The 25,723-nt window shown below is 40.0% G+C and overlaps 1 protein-coding gene across 7 annotated transcripts in view; it reads left to right on the top strand.

The window, feature by feature from the left end:
* LOC137265338 (golgin subfamily A member 4-like) overlaps positions 1-25,723 on the top strand; it is a 135,481-nt gene that overhangs the window by 94,277 nt on the left and 15,481 nt on the right. For all 7 annotated transcript variants that reach the window (XM_067800721.1, XM_067800719.1, XM_067800718.1 and 4 more), the window contains 10 exons: positions 914-5,695; positions 6,636-6,739; positions 15,126-15,606; positions 16,498-17,409; positions 17,913-18,176; positions 18,826-18,955; positions 21,727-21,923; positions 23,711-24,382; positions 24,765-24,830; positions 25,296-25,358. In XM_067800721.1, the coding sequence (XP_067656822.1) occupies positions 914-5,695; positions 6,636-6,739; positions 15,126-15,606; positions 16,498-17,409; positions 17,913-18,176; positions 18,826-18,955; positions 21,727-21,923; positions 23,711-24,382; positions 24,765-24,830; positions 25,296-25,358 (7,671 nt within the window). The remainder of the gene's footprint in view (positions 1-913; positions 5,696-6,635; positions 6,740-15,125; positions 15,607-16,497; positions 17,410-17,912; positions 18,177-18,825; positions 18,956-21,726; positions 21,924-23,710; positions 24,383-24,764; positions 24,831-25,295; positions 25,359-25,723) is intronic.

The following is a 25,723-nucleotide window of genomic DNA, read 5'->3' as shown; positions in this document are numbered from 1 at the left end:
ATTGTAGAGAAGTTAAAAAGCTGGACTGGATTTACAGCATGTTCTTAGTTTTATCAAACTAGATTTTGATGTGAAGGGATCAGAGTGAGTATCCATCCCTTCATAAAGGCTGATGCAGGCTCCAAGCGTCACAGATTAAATGCGGGCACGATACCATCTCTGACTGCTTCAGCGAATTCTTTTGATATCATATCTGTCTGTATCATGAGGTGATTGCTTCATTTACAAGAATAGATGCTAATGTAAATAGCATGAAAATAAAAGATTAAATTTCATTAGTAAATTTAAAGATTGCATGTTGCATTCCCTGTTATGTTAAATTTCAGATCAAATGCATTGCTGTTAAAAAATCAGATGCTCACACTATGTTTTTGCTTCAAACTGTGTTTTGTGGTTAAAGTCTTTGACAAATTGCATGACAACAGTTTCTAGGTCTGCACGTTTAAAAGAAAATTATTTCATGTGGATCTCATGGATAAAGACAGTTTGACACAAATGCTGTATCGTGTTATTCCAATGCATCCCATCATGCTTCTGGTTGATGTGTCCTTAAGTAGGGCTGGTTGATGCCTGCGATTTAATGTTCCCGATGTTTCTTTGTTAATATATGTTGTCTTGTAAACATAATTATATCTGTTATCTGAGGTTATTGATTTTAGAAATAAAATTTACATTCATTTTGTCGTTTCACAAATATATTCCAGTCGCCACCACTGTTATGAAGAGTTGCCAAGCAACAGTTTCCTTGTTACAGTATAATGAACTTTGTTTTTACATTTAACAAAACCTACATGCTTTACACATATTTCTGATAATGATGATGTCAGCTTGATTTATCATCAATTCCATTATTATGATATCTCATTGTGTTACCTTCTCTGTTCATAACAACATTATCACCTTGTTGTTTCAGGTTGACTTTCTGGAGAAGGCAGAACTGGCCTCAGCCCAAATTATTCATGAACTACAGAATACAGAGAAGAGTCTTCGGCATCAGCTGGAACTGAAGTCAGACATTGAGGGTGATGTTAAGTTTGCTGAGCGGCTGAAAGGTCGCATAAGTGTGTTAGAGAGGGAGAACAAGAAACTGAGTGTGAAGGTGTCAGAACTGGAGGAGGATGAGGAGGTGTTGAGGGAGAACTGGAGGAGGGTGGCGGATGAGGATGCTAACAGAATTGAGTGTCTGGAAGAGAAGGTGAAAATGTTGGAAGCCATGAATAAACAGCTCAAAAATAGTCTTCAGGACGCACAAGACAATGTGTACATTCATAATAATGTTCCTCAGTCTTCCTCCTTAGCTACTGAGTTGTCCGAGTCTGAAAAGAATAATGGTGAATTGACTATGGCGAAAAGGTCTTTCTCAACTCCTTATCTCCATTCAGCAGGCTATGAGGTGTCGATGCCTCAAAGGTCCCTTTCACAGAGGGATTTGGACTTCATTACTGAAACTGAAGGGTTTGAAAAGATTCAAGAATTAGAGGAACAGATAAATAATATTGTAGAAGACAAGAATTCCAAAATAGAAAATTTGCATGAAAAGATTGCTAATTTGCATGACAACGAAGTGAAACTGACAGAAACTCTAATGGAAATGGAGCATGAGGAACGAGAACTGAAAGCAAAGCTTGCTGTGTATGAGAGCAAGGGAGTTACAGTAGAGAAGATGCTTCAGTATGAAGACAAGATAATGGAGCTCCATAGTTCTCAGGAGAACCTTCTAGATAGACTGGAGTCTTTGGAAGATCATGAGATGACACTGCAGGAAAAACTGGACCGATCAGAACAGCAGGCCAAGATCAAAGTTGGGACCCTTGAGAAACAGCTAAAGAATGTACATGCTCAGTTGGAGCAGGCAAAGACAAGAGGGGAGGAACTTGTAAAGGAGAAAGAGTTCCTCAAGAAGCAGATCGATAAACTGGAGAACAAGATCAGGCTGTATGTGAAGAAGGGAGAAGAAGCCAAGGAAAAGATTACTGAGTTGAGTGGACAGATTAGCGTGTATGAACAGAGAGAGGAATATGCTTCAGGGAAACTGAAAGAGATGGAGGAGACTTTGAGTGCTATTCAGAAGCGAGAGGAAGGTATGAAAGCTAAAATTGCTGAACTTGAGGGTGAGATTGAAGTTCTGAATCAGAGGGAAGAAAAAGCTAAAGCCAGATTGGTTGGAATGAAAGAAGAGATGAAGAAACTTGAACAGAAAGGTTCACATTCCTCAGCTAGAATATCAGAGCTTGAAAAGCATGAGAAGGAACTGATGGAGAAGGTGTCTCAGTATGCCAAGACAGATTCCATATCAAAACAGAGGATTTCTGAGTTGGAGAGTCAGATGAGTGAGAGTGTTTCTAAATGTGGTGTGTTAGAAAGAGAGTTGACAGAAGCACAAGAGAATGAAAAGGCTAGACTAGGAACAATACAAAATATGGAAAAAGCCCAAACCGAACTGAGTGAATCTTTGAAAAAAATGCGTGTATGTGAAGAAAAATATGTGCAACAGATCTCAACCCTTGAACAAACAAAGTCTCTTGCTATAACTGGGCTTGAGAAAGAAAAACATGAACTGTTGGAGAAAATAAAGAAATTAGAGATGAGTGTGCGAGAACAGGTAGGAAGTGTTAAATACTTAGAACAGAAACTCTCACAATCTCAGGGAAGTGAACGGACAGGTGCTGAGAAAATGTCATCCTTAGAGACGACTCTTGCAGAATATGAGGAAATTGTTGTGAGGAAAACTACAGAACTTACTGAATTACAGAAAGAAAAGTTAGAACTGTCCAAGAGAGTCAGTGATCTTGAAAATGAAAGTGATCAGCTGGAAGAAGAAAAGATGGAACTGAAGGACCAAGTGTGGAATCTTCAACAGGAGAAAAAGTTCCTTGAAAATCAGTTGGATGAGTTGACAGGGAAGGAAGATGGTCAAAAGAAGGTTCTGGAATCATTGAGAGCTTCTCTGAGTCAACTTCAAGAGACAAATAAGGAATATGAGTGCCAAGTTCAGACATTGTCCTGTGATGTTGAATCTTTTGAACAGAAGAATAAAACTCTTTCTTCTGAAATAGACCAAGTGGTGTCTCAGAAATGTGAACTGGAAAAGAACATTCAGAATTTGTTGGAACAAGTTGCCTCTTTGGGAAAGGTAAACCAGGATCTCAGAACTCAAACTTTAGATATTTCATCAGAAAAAGAAGAAATTCAGTCATCTTTGGACAGGTTGACATGTGATATTGACTTCTTGAATGGTTTAGTAGGAGATCTCAAATTCAGTGTGAAAACCTTGGAAAATGAGAAATCTGAACTTAAATCTGAATGTGAAACTGCTCAGACTGAATGTTATGATCTCAAACAAAAACTGTCTGCCTCAAAGTCATTTGATGAGCAGTCTGAGAAAAAGACCAAACTTATGTCTCAAGATATGGAAACACTTGAAAAGGCTAAGAAAGAACTCCTAAAAAGTGTTCTTTCTTTGGAAAATGAGAAACATAATATCTTGGCAGAACTTGAAAAGTGGAAGAGTGAATGTGAAAGTGCTAAAGTGAAACTGAATGAAAGTTGTGAAAATGAAAAGAATCTCAGGGACAAATTGATAGTTTCAGAAGAGAAGCTGATGAACCATCAGAAAAGAGAAGAGGAGTTGGAAGATGAAGTAACTCAGCTGAAGTCGGTTCAGTCAGAGCTCAAGTCTGAAAACTCAAACCAAGAGAAGGTTGTGAAGGAGAGAGATGAGTTGCAGGAACAGTTGCAGTTGCTTCACCACGAGCAGGACAAGATGAGCCTGAAAATGGAAGTGTTGCAGGATGCCGAGTCTAAACTGATGGACAGGGTCATGGAACTTGAGCAGGTGGAACAAGAGCTGCAGGACCAACTAGAGACTAGCTCCAGACTCTCCAGAGGAGGAACTTCATGTTCTGAGATGTCTACCATCACTGATGTGTCCTCTAAACCGGACATGTCAGACCAGTCAACATCAACTTGTGACCTGATCAGTACTGATCAACCAGAGCCTGTTAAGAAGGTATCTGGAATTTTCCAAAGACTTCAGGAACTGGAGACTGAGAATAAGGACATGTCCATGAAACTTCAGGATTATGAAAGTGCTACAACACAGGTAAAGCAGATGAAGGAAAAGGTGAAGTTGTTGGAATTGTCGGAAGACAAATTGATGGAACGTGTTATGGAACTGGAACAATGTGAAGATAGGTTGAAAGGTGAAGTTCAGAAATTGAGGAGTAGTTCAAGTGTTGATGAGAGTGATAGTGGGAGAGAGGGTATGAGACGAGCTTCAACTAGTGCCGAATCTGATACCTCAGCTTTAATTACTTACGTAGAACAGTTGAAAGAAGAGAAAGCAAATATTGAAACCCTGTTAGATGAAGAGAAGCTAAATGTGGAAAAGATAGTGGAAGAGAAGATGATTCTGCAGGAGGAACTTTTACATTTGACTGAGAGTGTTAAGGAAGAGAAACTGTCATTGGAAGATAAGGTGAAGTCATTGGAAAGATTGCATCAAAAAGAACAGTTCAAGGTTGACTCTCTACAGAGTTCAGAGTTTGTTTTGAAAAAGGATCTGGAGACCCTGAAACAGGAGAAGAAGAGTGTTGAGGATGAGATGAATGATCTCCAGAGTCAGGTCATTGACTTTCAAACTCAGATTGTTGACCTGGAGAATCAACTTCAGGAAGAACGCCACATGGTAGAAATTGTCAATGATAAAAAGATCAGCTTAGAGGAAAAACTTCAGAGTTTGGAGCAAACAGTTTCCCAACAAGAACACCTGTCAAGAACATACGCCAGTGTTGAGGATCGACTGCTGAAGTCAAAGACAGAGGAGTCAGTAGTGTTGAAAGATTTGGAGAGGGAGTTGAGGACAACTCAGGGAAAGCTAGAGGAAGTGCAGGTTGAGTATGAGAAGAGGATCTCTGATCTTCAGTCTCAGAATCAAGCTCTAGAGCAGAGCGAGAAACATGTGAAAAGTGCTATCAATGTTAATGTTCAGAAAGAACAGGAACTTCAAGAGAAAATAGAAGCCCTTCAAAGTGAGATTAGTGAAATCTGTGATAAGTCAAAACACCTTGAAGACCGAGTTTCTGTGCTTCAGTCTGAAAATTCTAGTCTTGTGCTTAAATGTGACAATCTTACCAAAGACAATGAAAAGTTGTGTGAATCTGTAAAGACCCTCAGACAAGAGTCTGACCCAAAGAAGAAAAGTTCCACCCACCACCCAGTCTTGCCAAAAATCACCTCCCTTGCCACCGCCTCACCTCGTACTAAAGACATTCTGAAGAAACCTCTTCCATTTGGTGCAAACAAATCAGTGCAATTTCTCAGGGAAAAAGACCTTCAAAGTCAGGTGACTGCTTTAGAATCCAAACAGAAGGAACTGTTGGACACTATTGGTAAACTTGAAAGAGAAAATGCCAAGCTGAATGAAAGTCCATCCTATACCTCAACATCCACACTGTACCTGACTCCAGCCAGTAAGAAGTACGGAAGCTCCCGATACTCTGGGACAAAGGAGTCCTCCAGTGAGGAGTTGCTTCAGAAGGTGCATCAGCTGGAACAGGAGAAGGAACAGGGGCGACAAAAGGTGGAGGAGTTGGAGACATACATCACCGCATTCAAGGCAGAAGTCACAAACCTGAGGGATTTCATTGTTGAGGGGGAGAAAAAGGCGACAGATACATTCCATAAACCTAAACCAGTGAGTACTGTTTGAACAGTAAAATGACATGTAATCTTTTTAGTGATCTGTGTACAGATTCCTGTTTGTCACCACTACCAATTAAGGGCGGGTTAAGAAGTTGGTTGATACTGTGTCATTGTACCCTGGTGACATGGATCAAAGCTCACAATATCAGTCACTGCTTTGTGTCATGAAGAAAAGAATGGTTTTGTTTCTTCTATGTGTAGTATATTGGCTGTAGTCCTCAAGACAGTCTTGTCATTGTGATCAATGTCTCACTGTTTTAGTTTATTTGGACAATATCAGTCAAAGTGCTGATATGATAAGCTTGAATAGAGTCTACGACTTGAATTTGTCAAATAAAGTTTTGCTGTAGATGTTCTAGAATTACTGAAGTGTGGGAGTCCCAGTGTTTAGGTTTCCTCTTGATACATAACCCAAGGCCCTACAACTGTAGTAAGACTTGCGTCAAATATAGAAGTTACAATCAGCATAACATTGTGATAGGTTTGGGCATCTGTACCATGGTCTTATACAGTTTCAGGAACTTTATGAGGTAGTATATTGGTAAGGGTAACGATCTGTGTTTGTATCAAGGTCCTGTGAAATTAGCTGTCATACTTATGGATGTCAGCTTATTGTTTGGATTATTTGGTTTGTTTTGGAAAGTTTATGACAGAACACAACACTTTTATTCAGCTTATGGAACTTTCTTCCTTAAAACTGTCGTCAGTGTTATGCAAACATACTAAAGCACAAGCAAAACTAAACTACATTCTTAATACAAGCTGCAAATATATATAGTTAAGTCTTATAACATATATAAGAAATCAGTAACCTTGGACTCTATAGTAAGTTTACATCATGTTTGTAGCATATCACTGTTTGGTGATGAAAGGGACAGTCTGAGTCTGAGTTTTGTGATTTTGCTATAGACCTGCTTGTGTTGATTTTGTAGATGTCACCTTCAGTGTCCCTGCACCATATGGCAGAAATCTCAAACCTAGAAGTGGAATTACGACGGAAGATGGCAGAGATACAACACAGAGAACAGACCCTCAGGTAGGAGCAGTGCAATACATGCAATCCTTGTGTGTTTAGTAGTTTGTGATTGTCCAGAGTGAAATTGCTCAGGAAGAGCTGTTGCCATTGACCACCCTTATGTACAGGGCCTATATTTTCTGTGACCACCCTTACATACAGGTCCTATATTGGCCGTTACCTCCCTTATGTACAGGTCCTATATTGGTTGTGACACCCCTTATGTACACGTCCTATACTGGCTGTGACCACACACATCTACAGGTCCTATATTGGCTGTGACCATCCTTATTTACAGGTCCTATATTGCTTGTGACCACCCTTACATACAGGTCCTATATTGGCTGTGACCACCCTTATGTACATGTCCTATATTGGCTGTGACCACTCTTATGTACAGGTCCTATATTGCATGTGACCACCTTTACATACAGGTCCTATATGGGCTGTGACCACCCTTATATACATGTCCTATATTGGCTGTGACCACTCTTATGTACAGGTCCTATATTGCATGTGACCACCTTTACATACAGGTCCTATATTGCTTGTGACCACCCTTACATACAGGTCCTATATTGGCTGTGACCACCCTTATGTACATGTCCTATATTGGCTGTGACCACTCTTATGTACAGGTCCTATATTGCATGTGACCACCTTTACATACAGGTCCTATATTGCTTGTGACCACCCTTACATACAGGTCCTATATTGGCTGTGACCACCCTTATGTACATGTCCTATATTGGCTGTGACCACTCTTATGTACAGGTCCTATATTGCATGTGACCACCTTTACATACAGGTCCTATATGGGCTGTGACCAACTACCTGTGATGTTGAGGGCTACCTATTATGTTAAGGGTTATTTGTAATATTGGTTACTGACTGTTATGTTAAGGGTTTTCTGTGACAGGTCAACTGATGTTTGGGGGTACCTGTGTTTGTATCAAGGTCCTGTGAAATTAGCTGTCATACTTATGGATGCCAGCTTCTTGTTTGGATTATTTGGTTTGTTTTGGAAAGTTTATGACAGAACACAACACTTTTATTCAGCTTATGGAACTTTCTTCCTTAAAACTGTCGTCAGTGTTATGCAAACATACTAAAGCACAAGCAAAGCTAAACTACATTCTTAAAGGGGCACTGATGCGGAGCGAATAATGCTTCTCGCCAACGGTCTAATTATGAAACCAAACCGCAAATTGGTCAGCGCCCGCTCCTTCGACCGTGACAGACAAAGGAACTGGGCTCCTGTCCATATTAGCAGAATTTCTTCAGCTAAACAGTTGGGAGGCCGGATGCCCATCATATGCCATTTGTTTAAAAATATCCATGGTATTCCTTGTCTGATTGTAACCAAATATCCCAGCTGTGTAGTTCTTTTCGGATGTTTTTAGTGTTTTTAACCTCAATATTTAATCATGTTACATGAAAATATGATGTCTACAGGCACGTAGCCATTTGTTTCAGTACGGAAGATTGCAAAGCTTTATATTTAGGTAGTTTTGAGTGTTGGTTCAGCAGTGATAGCAAATATCATACGTACATTTTGGTAGCTATGGTAGCTACAATGGTTTATTATCTATGATAATAAAAACACACAGTTGATTTATTTGAATTCGTAAACAAAAAACGATGACTTTGCCTTTGGTAGAGAAATCTGAAAATTTTCTTACGTAAAAAACCCTTATTTCACCTATTTACCCAAGTACACAGCAAATGCCCGTGTGTATTCCTTATGTAACGAAATTCTCTTGGTATCCTCAAAACAGTTTCGGCTCATAAGTGTTTTCAGGCTGCATGCGACACAGAGATTACATCTTCAACAGGTATAATTAGTAGTAACACCACTTCGGTTACTCAACAAAGGTTCCCATTTGGCATTTCTCCTGTCTGGAGTAAATACTCAACATTATAAATTAAGGTCTGTAATGGCAAATGTATTGTATGTTATGTAATATGTGCAAGTAAGTGATGCAAGAGGGTTTATCAGCTGAGTTACAAAAACAAACATCGATCAAAGGATTAACCGATAACACACTGATTGATTAATTACTTTTATCTTCTAGCGGATTTGTCAAAAGGCAGTGTGTGTAGATGACTACACCCTGTCGTAAAGTGTAAGTGCAAAAACAACATCCTCCCTTCAAAGAATTAACCACCCTTGCGTTGATTGATTGATTGCTCATTATTGGTTAACTAAATTACTTAGAATAGTGGACATCATACAATTAGTTGCCAGGTGTGCTATCTTGGGAGACCAATGAGAGGTTTATCTGGTTTTCACCAACGAAAGACGTGAAACGATGTGTTACTTTTTCGCAAATGAGACAGTTGTAAGACACGCGACACAGAGCAGGATTATTTACCAGCTGCAGATGAATGGAATACGATTTCTTTTACGTGGATATTGATGGATACATTCCTGAACAAGGTAGTAGCCTGACATCGTTGCCATAAAATTAGTCTGATTTACATTCATTATTTGCATTTTGTTGTAGCATTCAGCAGAATCTGTATGACAGAAAAAACACACTAGATCGCGTATGTGTGTGAAATAGGATCCACATTGGCATTCTATACAATGTATAAATGTTGCTGTTATGTTAGAAATTTACTATGAGTATAAGCAGATCGTGTGTTCTTTTATCAATTTTCAGAATCATACAAGTATGACAATAAACTAACTAGGGTTATGAGACAAAATATAGAGAGGTACATTGGCTTCGTTATTTTTCCGTCCTAATAGTTTTTTACCATTTCTACCACTGGCAGATGATTAACCTTCAAAGTGTTTCATTTGTTTTCATAATACATTTGTAATGAAGTAAAAATGACTTCACCTCAGTTGATCTGTCTATAATTAAACTATCAATTGCGCTTACGGTCTGCGCAGCAGAGGTCTCGAACCAGTCACGAATTCTGGGATATCATCCGGGTACTCACGGGAGAAAAACAATAACAAAAGTTTACATCAGTCCACGGAAATTGCTCCGCATCAGTGCCCCTTTAATACAAGCTGCAAAAATATATAGTTAAGTCTTATAACATATATAAGAAATCAGTAACCTTGGACTCTATAAAGTTAATAATATTATATAAACCTAAAGTGTGCTTCTCACTATGTATTAGGTCGTTTCTTGTTTTCCCAGAATAACTGCATTTGAGGTTTTTGTTTTGGAGGAGCAGGTTTTACTTTTTGCTAGAAAGACCTCCTCCCAGGTTTTACTTTTTGTTAGTAAGACCACTTGCCAGATTTTACTTATCCTAACTTTATGAGAACATCAACATTCAAATGATACATGAGTGTTTGAAATCAACTGAAAAATATCGCTCAAGATTAATCTCACATTACAAATGTTTTCCGAGGCGGGGTTGGAACTACAATTCTCACATTCGTAGGCAGACGCTCTACCGCTTAGCCACCGGTCCGATAAAGGTGGTGGGGTTAAATTATCCCACTTCTAATTGCTGTCATTAAATTGATTTTACACGTGCTTCAGTAACTGTTATGTAGCTTCACTAAATGATAATGTACATTGTAATTACCCATCATTGATGGTATATATGTTAGACAAAACACTTCTCCTTGGTTTTCATAGACAATTTAAAACCCCTGGTTTCGAAAAATCCTTTCCCCTCCAGTTTGACATTGTCTACAGAAACCTCGGAGGCGTGTTTTCTCCTATACTTAGCAGTACTCCATCAGTATTACGCTGGGCCACCACCAGAGGTGGACCTTGTACATTTAGGGAATCTATCCCAGAGCTTCGGCGTTACCTGAAGACCAGTAGGCCACCCCACTGCCCATGAAATGTGAGGAACAGTAAGTAGTTACACATGACAGGTTTTAAGGTGCAAGAAATATCCCCAAACCCTGTGCCTCTGTGTGATTTCAGTGTAACATCTGAACAGATTGTTGACAATCGGTGCCTCCCAAACAAATGACAAGCAATAAATAAGTGAAACCAACTTCAATAAGCAATATAGAAATTGACGTCAATAAAACATTTCATGTCTTAATGCTAGGATCAAGTAAGCATGAACTCAAACCCAAGCTTTTATTCCCTTTCAGTTAGTACTGACTGACCAGCCCATGGACTTCAAAAGCTTAGAGAAAAGGGAAACATTTTCTTTTCCTATTACCACATGTTTTTTTTAGAGATATTTAAGTAGTATTGAGAATTTAGTATTGAGATTAATATAATTTAGATTCTGTGAGTTAAGTGCCATTGAGTAGTAATCATTTGTCACAGTGATAGCTTTGTTCATTTTTATGCAGTGAGCTTTCTGTTCTGATCTCTGACCTAAATTCCACAACCTGTCTCCCCCATAAAGAATAATGAACTAGCACTATGACAACAGTCTTCACAGGTAACTGATGATTGAAAAGATTAGCCAGACAGATCAACCTGCCAATGGGGGTGTCAGGTTGTTTTGACAGAATAATCCTAGATCATAGCCAGAAATAATCTGTCAATCTGTGTATATGGTTGCTGTAACGGTTGTATTGGGGTCAGTTTCAATGCAGTTGTTCCACTTGATTTAAGGAGCGTTACCTGAAGACCTGTGTTTGTTCCGTGTAGTCTTGAAAGACAGGTAGGTCAGGTGAAGGCGATGTTTGCTCTACCTATTGTATTTTCATCCATGTGAATTGACGATCTTGACTTGATGTCGTTAAACACCTGTCTGCATGTTTCTACCTGTTGGGGAATCTTGGATCTCTGCATTCCATAACTATTTAGTTTGTCATCCAGTCATGCTTGGCTTTGAAGAGTGAATAGAGGGAAATGCATCATGGGTTTCCACTGTGATTACTAAATACAGTGCGGTGTCATTCATCTGTAGCGTCACTTTGGATTTACTGGTTTGTTGCAGGGTAGGTTTTTTGTATGCCGAGATGTCAATGTTTTCTGTTTATGACTTTAGTCTCACATTTTACAGTTCAAACTGCATGTGTGTTGAAACAAAACGTCTGTTACACTTATGGTTATTCACAAAGAGAAGCACAAGTCATCCTTATAGTCTTGTCTTCTCAAGGCTTACCTTAAATGTATTTGGAATTTTCATAATCTAGCTATTGTAACTGATTGCCGCAGAATCAATAAACCTATTTCTGTCCTTTCCATAGAGCTGCAATATTCTTGCTGTTGACTTCATTAACTTAATTAACACTTGAAGGTGTTTGTTTATGAGAGGAGTGTTGTCAGTATGCTGATATGAAATAGTTGGCTTTGTTTGCATGCTGTTACCTGCATTGTCTCGTTGACTAAAGGTACGCCAGTGAGAAGGACGGTGACGATCACAGCATTTGTTTCTTAGCATTGATTATCTTACGACAACCACTTAAAGCCAGTCTCATTCAGATCTGGTGATCCGTGATGAATCAGTGTCTGTCATCACAGGTGCCTGGGTCAGTAATGAAGCAGATATTGATAGTCAGTGGTAGGAATATCCTGATGTCTATTTTGTGTTCATGGAGCAATAATAATCAAGATTGTGATATGGTCTCTGTTGTTGAGTATGTAGGTTACAGATTAGTTCATGCAAATGTATTTGAATTGAAAAAATAATTAAAATATTGCACATTTGATTTTGGTAGTTTCGGAGAGAAAGCTTCTCAGTCTGTTTGAATTGAAGGATGTTTAACAACATTTAAACATGTCATCTGTTTAATCCTTGTAGCTTGTTAATAGCCTCCAGCATTAGTCGGTGAAGTGTACAAAATTTACTGATTTCAAGATCTGTCACTAGATAACTAAACACATGTTGATAATTAATAAACAACACATTTTGCATTTAAATAACTGACAAGATTACTTCATCAACCCTGTAGGAACTACTCTTACTTTTCCGTCCCATCATTTAGACGTTTTACCCTTGAACATAGGAAATTGTTGATATTTGGCTGCATGCCTCTGAGGCTGTATGTTCCCTGTGAAGTGTTATGGTGTACTGAAGAAAACATTTAGCCTGTGGACGCTATGGCCAAGATTTTCTGCGCTCTCTTAGTGCTAAGATAGTTGTAAGTTAATGTTATTGTATGGTACTTACGACTGTCTTAGTGCTAAGAGAGCATCTAGGCCCAAGTCTAGACTGGCAGTATCAGTCAACACCACTGAACAACACACTGTCTTCCAGGCTTCAGAGAATAAACTTTAAAAAAAGCAGGTTAGAAACTTATGTCTGGTACGCCCGAACAAATGTAGATTGCTGACATATTTCTGGCCTGTACATATTTTATTATTATTTTTAGACATGTATTAAGACAGCTGTATTTCCAAGTCTGCCTGTCAGGTTTAAACATGGTGAATAAAGTAGTAGGCAAATATGTCTTTTTCTGTCTATGATCTGCTTCAAAGTAAATCCTTTATGACCGGCACAAGACTGTTAGAGACCAACCAGTCCTAACCAGAATCCCGAGAAGTTTTAGCTGATGATACCATGCATGATTCTTACAGCAATCCTGATATTGTTGTATTATGCACATAATTCTGGCCAGGTGATGTTGGGCGTGAAACTGCTTGTATGGCAAACATGATGTTGATGGATTGGTTTTCAGATGCAGGAAATGTAGAATACAACACTAACATGATAATTGCCTGTCAACTACATACTGATCATACCTGACATTAAGTGAATCTCAGCAACGTCTGTCACCTGTATGCACTCACATGCATGGGCTACCTAGAGTAGAGCTAAAGACAAATACAGAAGACTTACAATAGACTAGAGGGTTATGTTGTTGGAGAGGGTCCTCTCTAGTGAATGAGTGAGTTGGGTCTTATGCAGCGTTCAGCAATATTCCAGCAATATCACGATGGGGAATGCTATAGGCTTTACTCATTGTACTCATGTGGGGAATCAAACCTATTTCTTCAGTGTGACAAATCCACACCTTAACCACTAGACTACCCCACCGTCTCTGTCCAGTGAGTGCATGGAGTCATACATTTTCAGCCAGGACCTTGGTACTGTAACCTTTAGTGGAGCAATATACTGATATGAATTGATGTGATATTTCATTGATCTCCCATTGATCAGTGGTTTGTTGGCCTACAGCACTAGGATGTGAAGTAAGGTGACATCTAATTATGTTGTGACGTGTGTATTGAGACGTGTTTGCGTGTATGTTCCAGTGCTAGTGTCCCAGCCTATTGTATTGGCCCCCACCCCCCCATGTTTAACATTGATACCCATTTAGACACAATATACCCACTCCAAGTGGACCAGTCTTTCCTTTATCCCCATAATGGCTAAAGCCATGCACAGAAACCAAATACCATCTTTTTATGTGTTTTGGCATGGCAAGTTAAGGTCAGGATGGAACTACTGAGGTTTTTATTGCAACCATTCTATCCACTGGGCAGCAGAGCTGTGTATGAAGTCTGTAGGAATGTGATCGTTCAGCTAAGTATCTGTGGGATGATCAAGGTAGGGAGTGCGTCCTGCCTGTTGGCACATGCATTATTGATTGATCACGACATGGTTTTCCACCTGGAGTAATCAACCCTGGTAGTTTGATTGTAGTTCCTAATGAATTTCCTGCTCGAGTGTCCGCTGGGCACTCTCAGTTTGACGAATGGATGGAGAGGTTTGATGGTGGATGCTTATTGATGTCATGTCAAAGTTTATGGAAACAAGTTAGTCAACATTGTCTGTAGTATGATCTGTTGTTTTAGAGTGTTCATAGCCTACTGATGGACTTCTGTTGTGGTTGGTGGGAAGGGTTGATTGTCTCAGTCTTGGTTTGTTGGCAGTGTTGAAGTCTCCGGGCTCTCACAGACTTCATGGGTTAATATGTCAGTGAGTCAGTATTTCAAGTCCTTTTGGGATTATTTCAGCAGTGCTGTGACTTGATCAAACTTACATATATATGAACATCCTCAGCAGAATAGATCTCCATACTTGTAAGTCCATTGAACAGGATGAATGTGGGTCTCTTCTCTGGCAGATCATGGCTTGTTAAGGAGGGTATCAACCACGTGTTTGATAGATAGTCAATATATGTGATAGTCACAGAATCACATAGATGCTAATTTGAATGCCCATCTCAGGACACTTTTACACTTGTATTAATTTAGGCCTGTCTTTCAGATCAGGCTGACTCCTTGCTAGATAACTGGATGTTCTCAATGCAGTTGTTTAAACACCAGCTGTCAGTTACTCATGTGTCACATGTATATAGTAATTGTGTTTCTTTATATAACAAGAAATATTCTTCAGGTGTGTGATATCACTGTTACAAGAACCAAAGAACTGACTGCATTACCCCTCTCAACCTTACCATATCCGATGTCTTTTAAACAAAAGATTTATGTTTTCAGTGTTTTATTGAAAACCTTTATTGTTGAAATTAAATATGTTCAGATAAATTCATTATGATCTCTTTCACTTTCAGATCTGAAGTTAGTCCAGTTGGTGTTGAAAAGCTCAAACACCAGGTCATTGAACTCAAAGCATCAGAAGCAAGACTTAAACAAAAGGTTGTTGACCTTCAACTTGTAGAAGATGATCTCAGAAAGAAAATGAAACACTTTGATAGGTCAGCTAAGCCACCATCCGTACCAGCATCAAAGTGTGATGGGAATCATGCAGAATTCTTCCATAAGATTGATACTTTGAAGAAACGTGAAGATCAGTTGAAGCAGCAGATAGAGAGAGTGGAACACGATGCCAAGAATCAGGATCTGTCCCAAAAAGTGGACCAACTTGAGCAGTCAGAGAAATCTCTGAAGAGGAAAGTTGAACGTCTTGAGACCAGCCAGGTGGCAGCACCTATTGCCACGGAGACAACAGACAACATGTTGGATAAACCAGAAGACGTTCTGCTTCAGCAGATCCGTGAGCTGGAGAAGCTGGACAAACATCACAGAGAACAGGTGAGTGAGTGGGTGGCTGGCTGTGTGAGATGGTGGAAGGTTAAGTGAGTGAGTAGTTAGCTGGCTAGGTGAGCTGGTGGGTGGATAGGTAGGTGAGTGAGTGGTTGTCTTGCTGGGTGAGCTGGTGTGTGGGTCGGTGAGTGAGTGGTTGGCTGGCTGTGATCTGATGGGTGAGCAAGTGAGTGAGGGATGGATGGCTGGATGAGCTGGTGGGTGGAAAGGTGAGTGAGTGTTTGGCTGGCTGGGTGAACTAATGGATGGGTTGCTGAGTGATTGGTTGGCTGGCTTGGTGAGCTGGTGGGTGGGTGAGTGAATGAGTGGTTGGCTGGCTTGGTGAGCAGGTGGGTGGGTGAGTGAGTGGTTGGGTGAGCTGGTGGGTGGGTCACTGAGTGGTTTCCCTGGATTGGTGAGCTGGTGGGTGAGTGAGTGAGTGAGTGAGTGGCTGGATGAGCGATTAGGTGAGTGAGTGGTTGACTTTTGGCTGGGAGAGCTATTTGGTGGGTTTGTGAGTGAGTGAGTGAACGAGTAATTGAGTGAGATGTGTGTAAATCTGCCTTGAACAGCTTGTCACAGTTTCCTTCTGGTTCAACTCGTAGTGATCCCAGGTAAGAGGTCATAAGCCGTCTATGCTTGTCAAAGAAGAAGACTAAATGGACTTGTCAGGCTTAGTGACTTATTGAATTGTCATTGCTTCCCTATTCCCTTTTACTTGGATAAGTTCTGAGGATGTCCAAACTTGATTGTCAACATACACCACAGATGTAACATTCATTGTAGGGATACTGAATAAAGGAAAAATAAAAAGTCCCTTTCATTATTCCTTGATTGTGAAGATAGTCAGGTAGTAAGTCAATAACCTTTAAGTCATTTCCTGAAATGTTCACTTGACAGATATCTGAACTGGAAGCAGACAGAGAGGAACTCCATGAGATTGCACGGAGGGACAAAGGAACCATTCATGATCAGAATGTTCGCATCCGGGAGCTGCAGCTGTCAGAGAAAGTGCTCCGCGAACAGGTGGAGAAGTTGGAGGCTTCAGAGTCGGAACTCTACCGGAAGTGTGACGATCTGGACTCTGAGAAAACCAAGATGGAGGACCAGACTCATCTCCTGCAGATCCATGAGAGGAGGCTCCGTGAACTTGTCAAGAAACTCAAACTGGATGAGGAATTATGGATTGCAAAGTCCGAAAACATGGAAATGACTGTAGAAGAGCTTGCTGCCTCAGAGGTTAATCTCAGAAAGAGGCTAGAGGAGCTTGCCACAGAGAAGATGACACTGGCACAGAAGTCTGAATATCTTCGGCTTCGGTGTCAGGAATTGGAAAGCTCTGAGACAGCTCTGTATGAGAAGGTGAAGAATTATGAAAATGTGGAAGTGAGTCTTCAGAACAAGTTAATGGTGTTAGAAAACTCTGAGGCAGCAGCTAATAGTAAGATATCAGAACTAGACATGATGAATATGGACATCTCCACGCGGTTGCAGAGAGCCGTGGAGGAGAATGCTGTCCTGTACAATCACATCCAGGGCATTCAGGGAAATGTGCAAGAGCTGAACAGGCAGCTTCTTGTAGCAAAAGACTCAGAACTCGGTTTGAAACAGCAGGTGGAGAGTTCAGAAAAGAATGAGGCTGTGTTACAAAAACGTTTGAAGGAATTTGAGTTGCGAGATATAGACTCTCAGGCCAAAGTGAGGCAACTTGAGCAGACTGAAGCCATTATGAAGGACCGAATCAGTAATCTACAGCGAAGTGAGACCAAACTCAAGTACAGGATTCAGGAACTGGAGAGCAGTGGCAAACAGGTGAGACACCACAGAACCCGGCAGTTGGGCTGGACTGATGGTATTGGAATAAATTCTCATGGTACTAAGGGGTAGCCTAGTGGTTTGCCCTTCAGTGAAGAGCTCAGATTCATTGCCTACATATTTTCAGTATGTGGTTAAGTGAGTGAGTGGTTGTCCCTCTCCAAAATGACATTGCTGGAATATTGCTAAAAGTGCCATAATACCATGCTCAGTCACCTGCTCCTAGTGCAGGATAATAAGAATTGCTTATGCAGGAAATAACTCACAGGCATAGTATTCTTTTGGACATGCAATAATTATGACAACTTAATATGTCCTCAGTCTGTATCAGCATCCTGTAAACAGATACAGAAAAGTTTCAGTTACAGTTTCAAGCTTGATTTCTTCTGTACATGTATATTATATAAGGAAAGGAGAAGGAGATTATCTTTGAGAACAAAGAACACATAGTGTGTTGTTGTGCATGGTTATTACATATGAACACTGACATTGTGTTTCAGCCTTTGGAGGGAGCGTCCAGGGAGAAGCTCCCCCGCACTCTTGAGGAGTGTCACAAGAGGATTGTGGTCCTTCAGAATCAGCTCAAGCAGACTGCCCAGTTTTCGGATGATGATGAAGGAGCCATAGTGAAAGTGCCCAAAACAGAGTTGGCACAAATACAGGCAAAGATGGTTTTGCTCGAAGAATCTGAGCAGCAGTTGTCTGAGACAGAGAAACTTGTTTCTCATCTTCAAGACACAGTTGTACAGCTCAGACAGGGCAAGGTAAGATGTCAAAACTATGTGATTTTGGTGGTGGGGATGAAAATAGTGTTTCTACGTGTGAAAATCGTGTTAGAATTATTTTTATCAGTCCATGCTTGTCATAAGAGGCAAATAAAGGGTATACTTACTTGGTCCCTGCATGTCATCTTGTTAAATCGTGATTGATGATGAGATAATCACTGCATTGTCTGGTCCAGATGCAACTATTTACAGATCACCATCATTTAGCTGAAATTTGGCAATGTAATAAACATCAACACAAAGATGCATTAGTTCCATTATTGTCTGGATTACAGTAAATGCCATCATGTCTCAGGTTCTAGTTTCCCAGATCACATCATGTGTTGTCGTTTCAGGGTTCTCATTGCCCAGATCACATCATGTGTTGTCACATTTCAAGGTTCTCATTGCTCAGATCACATCATGTGTTGTCATTTCAGACTTCTCATTGCCCAGATCACATCATGTGTTGTCGTTTCAGGGTTCTCATTGCCCAGATCATATCATGTGTTGTCATGTTTCAGGGTTCTCATTGCCCAGATCACATCATGTGTTGTCGTTTCAGGGTTCTCAATGCCCAGATCACATCATGTGTTGTCGTTTCAGGGTTCTCATTGCCCAGATCACGTCATGTGTTGTGATGTTTCAGGGTTCGTATGGTCATGAGGTGGAGCTGGATGTATGTAGGAGGAGGATCCAGTCCTACGAGAACACCTTGCAGCGTCTCAAACAAATCCTGCCATCAGAGCAGGTGCCCTCTTTGTTGAACCCTGATTCAGGTGAGTGGAACAGACCTCTGTCAGATTGTCATCTCTTGGCACGCTCCCTGCACAGATCACTGCTTTTTGTGACATGGGATTCCATGTGTAGTTTAAGAACTGCAGAAGAACAAGTGTTTTTCCGTTCATTCATTCATTTATTCATTCATTTGTTCATTCATTCATTTGAAGTATTTATCTGTTTGAATTTGCTTTACATTTTCACTCAGCAGGTGAAGTTTCAAAAGAATATTTGTCTTTCATGCTCTCACAAGTATACTTTATTGTCTTTTGAAAATGTTATGCAACAATTCTTCCTTATTACTGTCGTTAATCTGTACTGTCTCTCGTGCCTTCCTTTAGGTGATTAATAAAGTTAGTGGTTCTTACATTATTTTGAGAGTTGTTTCACTGTCACTTGTTTTTGATTCATACTGTACCATCTGCAAAGGATGAAATTGCTCACTAGGAGATGTGTTTTTTGTTTTGTTGACATGATATACCCTCATTAGTGTCAAAATCATCACTATATTCACTAATTACATGAGTATAATTTATTCAAATAAACACAATTTTGATAGAGTTAAACCTAGCCAAATACAAATAAACAAGCAGATTGAGTCATCAACTGGATAATAACACAAACATACAGCTTAACTGCCTTCAAAACAATTCCCTTATGAAACTGTCAGTCACAGCGTGTATCTCTGCCGTGGATGATCTAGGACAATACCAGGAACAAGCTGACAGCTATCTATCTATGGCTGATTAATGGCAGTCAAACTTTGTTGTATGGAGATATTCAGAGATGTATTGAACTTAGTATTATGAAACATGACCAGTGTGCAGTGAGTGTGTTCAAGCTGTTGCTCTAGACTCTAGCAACAGGTGGGGTTAACCCTTTCTGTGTCACAAAAATCAATATCACTGTGGAGTGCGTGACATAGTTGCCTGCTTGTTATCACTGAGGAAAGGTGCTGTTAGGGACTGAAATTATATCTTGTACTGCTCGATAGTCTGACTTTTTAATATGGGTATTCTTTGGAAAGAGAGCTTTGCCTGAATATATTTTTACCTGTCTTGGTGAGAAGTTCGTAACATCAATCACTGGTTTTATCCTCATTCAACCATTGGCTAGTTTCATGAAGCTGGAATAATACTGTGTCAGAGTGAGGAACTTTTGTTTTCCACCACTTTTAGCAATGGTTCAGCAATATCACGGTGCGGGACAACAGATACGGGAAATGGAACCTGGGTCTATAGCATGACAAGCGAACGCTTTAATCACAGGGCTTCACTACTGCCCCTCACTGTGTGAAGTTAAACAACATACAGTTATACACTTCAATCTTACTGCCAACAGATTCATGTTTACGAGTGAAAGGGTTAAGAGCACCAGGGATATATAAAAGTTTATACATGACAGTGAGTAGCCATATTGATCTGTGCTTGTAGATGTATGTGAATGGTGCAGGATATAACGTCTGTGTTGAAGCTGAAATCACAGGGCTCAAAGCAGGACCATTTATCTCAGCCAATAACTTGATTCTGTGCAAGGAAGAGTGCAGTATAGACAGGATAAATAGATGTTGGCGGGACACTGTGTTTAATGTGTGGTGAATTGCACAGATGGTGGCTGCACATCTATGGAACATACACGTGATACATATCTCCATCTGTGTGTTTGATATGTGAACAGCAGTCTTTGATTTGGATTACTACATGTGGAATATGTATGAAGTTCCTTCTGGCATGGGTTTGTAAAGTTTTGGGTCTTGTTGCATCTATTTTATGTGTGTCTGAGTGTATCTGAGTGTGTGTGAATGAGTGCGGTCACAGTGAAAGTGTTGTCAAACATAAACGTTCTTCAGGATGAGATCTTTCAACAAAGGCCACCATTGCTTTGGTTAGTCAGTCTGTTTTTGAAATGTTCGTTGACACTGGGGTACAGTAATTTCCAAAACTTTGATTGATACGTGAGTCTGTGTCATTATTCTGTAGATTGTCAGATTCCAGTTTTCCAACTTATCTGTAAAGAACTGTACTGTGATTGATTTTTACTACTTTTTGGTGTCGGACTCTGTTATATTAAAATTGTGTCATTGACATTTCTAAGTATTGTTAAGCTAAGTTAAAAAGTGCAGTCACAATAGTTGTGCAATGAGAAATTCTGTGTCTTCACATTCTGCGTCTATCTCATCAGGAAAATATGTAAGTTTGCCTAGACCTTTCAGCAGGGCGCAGTGCCCTGCCCGTTTTAATTGGTGCCCTGCCAGGTAATATCACAGCTTTGGTAGGATGTAAATAACTAATGGTCAATAGCATGAGCATCAGTACTTGATGTCATTGTATTCTGAGTTGCTTTGTGACTCACTTAAACACCTCCTACATATCTATTGACATGATAGATGAAATTGCCTTAAGAACTACCTGTGGTGAATCAACTACGTTACAAACTCTGTTTCTCAGTGTTCCTCATCTTGAGTCAGCATCACTGGATCGACTGAAGTTCCCAAGTTGCTACTTGCATATACTGACATAATCAATCAGGAGACTGACGGGTAGTAGTTTGAGTAAATATTCCATACTGAGGAAAATTTTTAGTTGGGTCAGTTTGTCCAAGACCTAGTGCACTGTTCCCATCTGTAGTCTCAATAATGGAAATCACAAGGTCATCACAGCAGCTATGCAGATACTGATGCGTTGCATGCCTCACCTCACCTTGTCTCACCTCACCTCACCTCACCTCAGATTGCCTTGAGTTGCCTAACCAATTTCTCTCTTTCTTACAGATGCATCTGTTCAGGGCTCATCCGGTGAGAACCTCCCAGCTCGAGGTCTTCAGTCCTTGGAGTCAGAGAGGGTTATGCAGACAATGAGAGGCTTGACCAGGCCAGTGGGGACAGCAGCGTTGCAACCCCAGGCCATACATGCTGAGGAACAGGTGCCCTCAGACCTCAGCAGTGTCGAAGAAGAAAATATGCATCAGGTAAGATACATATTTTATTTACATTATTATCTGCCTTAGAGAAATTGTTTCGGACATTAAGGTGGTAGACATTTATATGTTTGGTCAATACAGGGTCGTACTGATCAGCTGGACACGTGCTGGTGAACCAAACTCACATCATGTATGCCATAGAGAGCCAGTTCTGGACGTGGGGGTGGTACACATTTAGATGTTCTTGAAATGTTCGTAGTCCTTCAAACTTTTCAAGCCCATGCATAACACAGTAGTTACGATCAAAGTTCCGAATTCTTAGGGCTACAAGCATTTCAAGAATAAGGACCCAGGTCAGTAGATGGTCACAAATCAGCTGACCTGCTGAACATGTGTCGGTGAGCTATAAACTGGATTTATATGTGGGGAATTATGAGGACTGTTCCTGGTATAGGTACCAATATTTGCTAATGCCTAAACAATAGGAAAACATAGGTAGTGTCCGTATGTTTGCCTGATTAATTTCGTAGCAGGTGGATAGAAGTGTGCACAAAACAAATTTCCCTGAGGTTGTTCTTTCTTATTCTGAAGTCAAACAGTTCAGTGATAGTATGAAAAAATAATGCTCATAATGTTAGTGCATTATTCATTTGTATTAAGCAACATGCAAACTGTTCAGTCACTGTTTGTTTGGAATTTTACAAAGTAATTTCGTTTAACATTTTGATTCTTCACTTCATCACTTATGGGCATTTACACAAGATGTGGTATGTTACATCATTTGATCATACATACTTAACACGTGTCATCCGTCACATTTATGATAAACACTGACACCAAATGTAGGCCATGATGGGCAGCTATTATGGGTGTGAAGATTACACATTGGTTGGTAGCCATTACTCCATTTAGTACTGAAATGCAGCAGATTTTCACTTCATCATAGCAACTGTTTGATTTTCCAATATTATGTCTGAAATTGTGTAATGGTTTTATTATGAATTTGGATTCAGAGCTTTGCTCATCTTGAGTGCAAACTGGTCGTGCTTGATGGAGCAATAATACATCTGCATCCAGTAAAGGTATATGCAGTTGTCTCCCCTTGGATCCTGAGGTTACCTTCCCTGTATACAGATCTTTGGTGTAGAACTGATAGTAGATTGTAGAATAAGTTGTTTATGTACGACTTACCTGCATTGGTAAATCTGGAGTTTCACTGTTAATTTTAATGTAGGGTTAAGATTGCACACTTTAACTGCAATTACTAAGAATATAGAACTGCCATTTTTAATATGATAATTCAAAACTTGAGTTTGTATTAATAATTAATAACTGCTGAAAAGTATCAACATTGTCCTGTTATTATTGTTGAGACATTCTTTTGGAGGTGGTCATGGTCAATTTTTGTCTAAATTCCTCTGTTTGAAGGGTAAAGTAACACTTCTGTCTCTCGAAATTAAAATTAATATTATTTTTTTAAAACAGAGGTTGGTGGCACAGTTCCTTGAAAGTAGTTGCACTGAATTCCTCATCTGTCTTGGGATTGGCTCTTGAAACACATGTTCTAATTGGTGATGGAATATCTGCCCTTGATTGTTGGGTTTGTCTTGGTACTGACCTGATAGGACTTTATGGTTAAATGAAGATGATTGTCAACTAATTCTGTTACAAACTCAAAGACTAAAATACACTCTTTACTAAATGTTTATTCATCAAATTAAAATGAAATATGAAAATCTGTTTTATGCAGTCACATAACAATGTTGCATGATGATTCTTTTATTGTTGCTTCTATGGAATGTTCTTCATGTCAGTGTGCTTTTTGTGTTTTACAGGTGCAAGGAAGCAGAGTGTACACCCGCCCTCGTGTTTCTGCTTCTCAAGATGGCCGAAGTGGCCATCTTGAATCTAGTGATGCTGAATCTGTGATGGAGGAGCAGTGGAAGAAAATTGAATCAAAGAAACCACGTCTGGAGAAGAGAGCAGATTTGTCTGGCAACTGGAAGAGTGTTGCCAAGGCTGTTCCTTCCACCTCCCCCAGGAAGAACACAGATAGTCAGGAGGAATTAATGATAGGTCTCACCCTTAACTCGGAGAGTGAGCACAGCCATTACCGATCACAGAATGACACAGATTCCAATAGGTCAAGCCCTCAGCTGCAACGAGCTAGAGCATCGAAGGATACTAGCTTTGAATCGCATGCTCCGCCTTTGCCAAAATCACTTCCACCATCTTTGCCACAAAAGGTGGGAAATTTCGCAGAGAAATCCTACTATCTACCGAGCTCAGAGATGGACAGCAGTGCTGACGAGACTCAGAGGTCACCAGGTCAGCGTGCCCCTCACCTGCAAACTGCGCCCCCTGTGTCTGCCCAGGTTACACGGACAGTGTCGGCTGAGAGTGTTGCCGACAGTGGGCAGGGCACCATGGGAACAGGATCAATGTTCTCGACATCCCGGGGGTCGGTCATTCGAGACAGGATAGCACAGCTTGAGAGACAACTGCAGGTGAGTCCTCTAACTTAAAATATAATCACATCTCTTGCCATACCTCTCATTTGAAACAAACCTGACCCGGACTATGTCTCGAGAACTGTCAAATCAGTCAGTCAGCTTGGCATTTTTCATTTTCTAAAACATAGATATGTCTTATCTTTTGATGTTAGTACTGAAAGTTGACTGGGAGTAAGCACTGAATGGAGAAGGACACAATAATCTGTACCATGTAATTTTGTCAGCCTCAGTGTGTCTAAATTCAGAAAGGTGCACTTCGGGGAAAATTGTCATTTCAGTGTGTTTTCAGTTGTTCAGGCGAAAACGTCCCAACTTTTGATACTGAGACTGAAAACAAATTGCTCTCATAACACATTAAATGGTTTGTGGTTTACAGTCAAAGAGCTCGGGAGCTGAAAGTAGGACTGATGAAGAAGATAGTGTGTTTTCTTGGAAACAGAAGGTATGACAAGATGCTGTTTTGTGATGTTGTGGAAGCTGCTGATTTTATCAGCTCTGGTGAAATATGATTGATATATTTGTAAAATCGAACACTACAAGGAAAGACTTTCTAATATGTTTGTGTTAAAATAGCAACAGTTATTCACATTTTACATGTCAGAAATGTGTCACTGTGACGAGGAGCTTATTCCTGGTTGCTGGTTTTGCTAATGTGGTATATGTCAAACTGACTCAGATGCTGTCTGTAACTATAAGCCTGTCCTTCAGTAGTGATGAATCACTCACTGCCTTGGCGAATGGAATAAATATGTATTTGTAATTTGTTTTGATGAACATCTGTGTATAGAAGCACTGTACAGATCCGTTTTACCCTATTGACTGTTATTGTGTCTCAGAGTTCTGTTTTGTTGTGTCTCAGAGTTCTGTTTGATTGTGTCTGCATTGACACGTTCTTTTTTCCATTCAGGCTCTAGAAAAACCACGGCATATTGAGATTATAGAGAAGGAGAATAAGAATGTCAAAGACGAAGTAAGTTACATGACGTTACTTTTCACTGCATGACAACTTCTTGAAACAAAACTATATACAGCATCAGTTTTATGCCTTGGATTTCGTATAATTTGCCCTTCAAGGAGACGATTATGCTGAAGAGATTCACCATTGCTTTTATTTTGAATCAAGGGCAATTTTGTCGTGTAGGTCATACAGTCAGCACTTCATGTACATGTTTCACCTTATCATCATCATCCAAATAATTTGGTTCATCTTACATGAAAGTATGACAGGAAATAACTGTTGTGATTATGTATCATTCAGTTGGCAAGCAAAGCTGTTATCTTGCTTATGACAGAAATACAGTTTGAAGCTGTCTAAACTGGCACTCATTGGGATGT

The sequence above is a fragment of the Haliotis asinina genome, chromosome 15 (assembly GCF_037392515.1).
Source record: "Haliotis asinina isolate JCU_RB_2024 chromosome 15, JCU_Hal_asi_v2, whole genome shotgun sequence".
In the NCBI taxonomy this organism is placed as follows: domain Eukaryota; kingdom Metazoa; phylum Mollusca; class Gastropoda; order Lepetellida; family Haliotidae; genus Haliotis; species Haliotis asinina.
The sequence above is the reverse complement of the archived record's forward strand: the minus strand, read 5'-3'. Positions and strand labels throughout refer to the sequence as shown.